We start from the raw sequence: 5,629 nt of genomic DNA on the forward strand, positions 1-5,629 counted from the left end.
CACCGTTGAAACCTTCCTAATGCTACATTAATGTTTATTTATCATCCAACCTGTTTATAAGGTTACATAGACACATGGATGAAGGAAAAACATAAATATCAGCTTGATCTAAAACTTTGGTGGCCCACGAGAAGTTTTTAACGGTAGGCGTTCAACTCCCACTGTTTCTTGTGGTGTGGTCCACTTCATTTGGATATGCTTCAATTTTTGTATCATGCTCTAAAAGGATATGAAGAAACGGATGAACGGTGTGGATAAAACACATACATAACGGTGGGCCCCACATAGTTTACTCACTATGCTTTACAAGCCGCATCCCCCACACTCTCTTCCTGCTTTCAAATGAACGGCTCTCTTCATGGAAAACCTAACGCTTCGATGTTCCTCCATTTCCGTCGCCCAAAAACCCTTCTCTGCCATCCAAAGCCCATAAATTCTATCTCTGTCCCTCCTCTCCTCATCTCAAAACCCTTTCTCTCCCCTTCACGTACGGCCGTAAACGACTTTTCCTCCTCCATCCGACCCTTCGAAATCTCCACTTCCAATAGAATCCCCATCGTCGGTCTCTTCCGAACCCTAACATCCTTCTCCAACTCCCCACAGCTCGCTCTCGATCCCCCCTTAGTTGCTTCGTCATCTTCTAGGGTTTTTCAACTTGAGAAATGTCTTGCATTGGCGGCAAAAGGGCGGTTGAAGGAATTGCGGCGTGTTTTGAAGCAGATTCTCAACGAAGAAGGTTTTTTCTTCTCTCTATCTCTTTCCTAATTTATTTCATTTAAAAAAAAAATCAATACGAATATTTTTATTGGTGAATTAATTCAAGGGATTTTTGCCACAAAATTCCTCACCCGGGCAGTGCTTTCAGAGAGTTGGAATGACTAAATTACCCTCTGTTTTTTTTTTGGACGCGGTGAATTTGATAATTATGGGGTCCAGGTGGTATATATATGACATCCAACCCTTCAAACAGATGCACTCAACCATGATGATCAGATGAACCCAATATGTGGCTGATGCAGTCAGAAGATGGGCCACACTGTGAAAAATAATGTACGCCACCCAAAAATCCATTTTTTTTTTTTTTTGTGTGGGCCATCTGATTATTTGATCAATCAGATTTTTTGGTTTGGCTTGTCATCATTCTGGGTTGCACATTATGGACGGTTTGGATGTGATGTGCATGAATCGCGGGCCCCACATTTCTTGATTCCCAATTTTTAGAGAAGAAAGATAGGCGAGGCATTTTGGTGAATTTCTCCCCTCGAAAAGCACCGCACAGAAATTTTGATTATGGGACACATTATTTGGTAAAGTTAGAATTACTAAGGAATTATACTGGAAAATCGTGTTATTCAAATTGGCTGTGTGAAACAGCGGTCCATTATTTGGACCGTTCATTAGCCGGGGCTCACCTTGGATTGGCCGTGTTAGGAAAAGAATCTCAGCAAGTGGATGGTATCCACTGTCTGATCGGTTCTGTTAATTGGGTTGTAGAAAATAATTTGGCAATGGTTGGCATTGAATGATTTTCCAATCAGATGGGTAAGTATGCTAAAAGCCTAACCAACACACCAAAAGCCCCAGGACTGATCGAACATGCCTAGCAAGGCCCATTAAACCATTGGGATCGTAAGTCGTAACATACCACCATCTTCCCTACTGATGTCTGCAGCGGCCCACTCTGTGGCGGCACTCACTCTGGCTCTTTTCTAAGTAGCCTTTTCCACTTGGAGAGGGCATTGCAGCTGCACTCTAGTTGTCCAAGTAGCCCTTTTCATATCGTGGCGGCGGCTTTCGCTCCTGTCTAACTTGCCCTTTCCATAGGCAGCCCTTTCTGTGACTCGATCATAGGACATGATGTTAGCCTTGATACCGATTGTTAAGAACCTAACTGGCACACCAAAATCCCTAGATGGAATATGTCATGCTAGGCGCTTTAAACCATTGGGATTGTAACATTGTATTTTCAAATCCATGTGATTTGGGGATGGTCTTCCTTCCATGGTGGGATGCATCGGATGAGTGGTTTGGTTTGTGGGAAATTGCACCACTTGTGCAATTTAAGTTCAGCGTACTACCCTTCTGTTAGACACTGATCCGGATCAAGACACCTTTTTTTTTCCTTATCTGTATCTTATGCTTTTATGTAAATTATGTATCTTTGAATTACTTCGTATAACTTAGTGGACGTGTTAGATTTTTTTTTTTTTTTTTTAAAGGACCAAACCTTAGTGGACATGTTAGCTTCTTGGGTCTCCAATCATTGTTTGAGACCACATCTTTTCGTGTTCAGGTTGTGTGTGGCTCATAGATATGGCCTTTAATGTCAACCTTCTATTTTTAAAATTGGGTGGCATTTCCGATACTATTCTAGGATTTTAATATGGTAACTACCATTTTGCCCATTATCTGTGTTATCATGATGATAAATTGAAAGGTCACACTGCTGTCATCCATTTTGATTGATTTCTTTCCGTTTGTTCCAGGATCTAGTTCGGCCCCTTATCTCTGTGAAATATTATGGAATAATTTTAGAGAAAGGGAGTCTAGCAGTCTGGTATGGGACATGTTGGCGAACGTATATTCCAGATCTGAAATGGTCCATGATGCTCTTTATGTTCTTGGTAAGATGAATGATCTGAACCTTCGACCTTCCATATCAACTTACAACAGGCTGATGTACAACTTGAGGTATATGGACATGATGTTGAATTTGTATGGCGAGATTGTAGCGAGCAGGACTTCTCCTGATGTGTACACATATAGCATCCTTATCGATGGCCTGTGCAAGCAGCACAGATTGCAAGATGCAGTAGCATCTTTTCAAGGGATGAAAGGAAAAATCTTTCAAAAAAAAAAGAAAAAAGGGATGAAAGGAAAAGGAGTTAGGCCTTGCATTGTCATTTTCAATACTCTCATGTCGGGCTTCTGCAATATGGGGTTTGTCAATGTCGCTATGTCATTGCTCTCTATGATCCTTAAGTACGGGTTGTTTCCTGATAGCTACAGTTACAACACTCTTATTCATGGACTCTGTCTAGCTGGTTCTGTTGAGGGAGCTCTGGAGTTCTGTGAGGACATGGAGAGGAATGGTGTTGCCCCTGATGTGGTCACATATAACATCATACTCAATGGTTTTTGCATTTCGGGGATGATGTCCGAGGCTTGGAAGGTCATTCGGGGGATGTTATTAAAAGGGTTGCGCCCAGATCTTATTACATATACAATACTGATTGGTGGGCATTGTCAGAGAGGTAATATCGAGGAGGGAATGCAGATACGGGCGGAAATGCTTTCACAGGGCTACCAGTTGAATATCATAACATACAGTGTGCTGATGAGCAGTCTGTGCAAAAGAGGACAAGTTGATGAAGCAATGCAACTGTTCGATGAAATGGAAGCTATGGGCTTGGATCCAGATCTTGTAGCGTATTGCATCCTCATTCATGGCTACTGCAAGAAAGGAGAAATAGAGAAGGCAATTCATGTTTGCAAGGCTATGTGCTCGAAGAAAATAATGACCAATTTATTTGCACATAGTGCGATTCTTTTGGGTCTGTGCAAGAAAGGGATGGTATGGAAAGCAAGGGAATGTCTGGATAACCTGACCAATGGTGGTTTTGTTGTGGACATTGTTTTGTATAACATACTGATTAATGGATATGTGAAGATGGGTGATGTTCGTGGGGCCTTTGGATTATATGAACGGCTTATAAAAGCCGGAGTGACCCCAAGTATTGTTACTTTTAACTCCCTTATTTATGGGTTATGCAAGAGTAAGAAACTAGCTGAGGCAAAAGACTTGCTGCGAACTCTTGTGATTCACGGTTTGGTCCCTAACACGGTTACTTATACTACATTAATGGATGCTTATTGCAGAGAGGGAGACATTGACGCGATGGTACGATTGCTTGATGAAATGGAGATGAAAGCCATCTCACCAAATGTCGTTACTTACAGCATTGTTATAAAAGGGCTTTGTAAACATGGGATGCTACAAAAATCCGTCAAAGTTCTCGAGGATATGTATACGAAGGGTATCATTCCAGATCAGATTGCATATAATACTCTCATCCAGGGTTTTTGTGAAGAACAGAACATGGGAATGGCTTTTTCTTTACACGATGAAATGTTACAACACAATCTTGAGCCCAGTCCTGTTACGTATAACATGCTCATTAATGGCCTTTGCCTGAATGGCAACCTAAAAGGCGCAGAGAGATTTCTGGATCTTCTCCTGGAGAAGGGTATTACATTGACAAAAATTGCTTACAACACGCTAATCAAGGCACAATGTGCAAAGGGTGATGTAAGAAAAGCGGTTGTACTCTTTGATAAAATGGCAAAGATGGGTTTTGAAATGTCAATCGGAGACTTCAGTGCGGTAATTAATAGATTGTGCAAAAGAAGTCTAGTAAATGATGCAAAGATTTTCTTCAATATGATGCTACAGGCTGGCATTTCTCCAGATCAGGAAATTTATTCTGTGATGCTTGTTGCTTTCAACAGAGGAGGCAATCTCAGTTCAGTGTCTGAACTGCATGCTAAGATGATAAAAAATGGTTTATTTCCCAGTTAGGTGGACTTACAATGCCCATGGGTCATGACTCATTTTGAGGAAGTTGATGGTGGGTATATGTTTTGGTCAACCCAAGGCAAAACGGAGGCCAAATGCTTTTGGAGCTGTGGAGTGAACACATCAATTTCATCATTGTTTTTGTACAAGGTACTACACAAGAATGGATGCCATTTTCCTTTCATGTACTTCTATCTAGTAGGGCTGCAGTTCAATCCAAGTTCGTGTCAGGTTGTCGAGGTCCTTAGGTTGGGTTCGGGTTGGATAATGCCAACCCAATTTAAAATCAAGTTGGGTTTGGGTTGAGCATATTCATGTTGGGTTAGGTCAGGTTAGGAATAATCACATGTATTTGGGATGGGTTGGATTGGGTCAAGTATGGAGGAATAACGTGCCCTTATGCCCCTTATATGCATAGGGAACATGAATGATTGCAAAAAAACAGTTACATAACGGCCAGCCATTATGTAAGGGTAATGGTGGCCTGCATTACGCTCTATGGGGTCGTAACAGCCTCGTGGCCATACCATTGCAGAAAAAATGACCCGTAACTCATGGATTAGCCCATAAATGGAATCATTCAGATTGGTTAGGCATGACTCAAAAATCGAAACCAAAACACTGATATTATGAATAAGGATGACTGAGTCTGGACTGAGTCAATTGCTTGCTACATCAGAGGGTTCTCTGTTGGTTTGGTCAAGTTCAGTCCAAATTTTAAAAAATATATCATGAGACGAGCCTGAGTTTTTGAACTTTGAATATAAGAAATCAATATCCAAGTTCAATATACAATCTAGTGCTAGATAGTTGGGGAGCAACTCCGGCAGGTTGGGTAAGGTCGAGGGTCAACCCCAGCCCGACCTGACCCTAGAGGACCCAATCTAACCTGTATTCCAGCCCGAGGTGCCCAATCGGAACCCAACCTGAATTCCTCTATAGGGGTGCAACTTGGGCAGGTCGGGTCAGGTTTAGGGTCAAATGAAGCCTGCCCCTAGCTCAAGAGGACACGACCAGCAGCCTGACCCAACCCAAATTCCAGCCCAAGGTGCC

At 42.1% G+C, this 5,629-nt stretch overlaps 1 protein-coding gene across 1 annotated transcript; it reads left to right on the forward strand.

The window, feature by feature from the left end:
* Nucleotides 1-328: 328 nt before the first annotated feature.
* On the forward strand, nucleotides 329-4,715 carry LOC131255892 (putative pentatricopeptide repeat-containing protein At1g13630). The gene is made up of 2 exons (XM_058256815.1): nucleotides 329-736; nucleotides 2,487-4,715. The coding sequence occupies exons 1-2, from the start codon at nucleotides 343-345 to the stop codon at nucleotides 4,577-4,579; spliced, it is 2,487 nt and encodes an 828-aa protein (XP_058112798.1). The 5' UTR covers nucleotides 329-342; the 3' UTR covers nucleotides 4,580-4,715.
* Nucleotides 4,716-5,629: the final 914 nt, after the last annotated feature.

This window comes from Magnolia sinica, chromosome 9, assembly GCF_029962835.1.
Source record: "Magnolia sinica isolate HGM2019 chromosome 9, MsV1, whole genome shotgun sequence".
In the NCBI taxonomy this organism is placed as follows: Eukaryota; Viridiplantae; Streptophyta; class Magnoliopsida; order Magnoliales; family Magnoliaceae; genus Magnolia; species Magnolia sinica.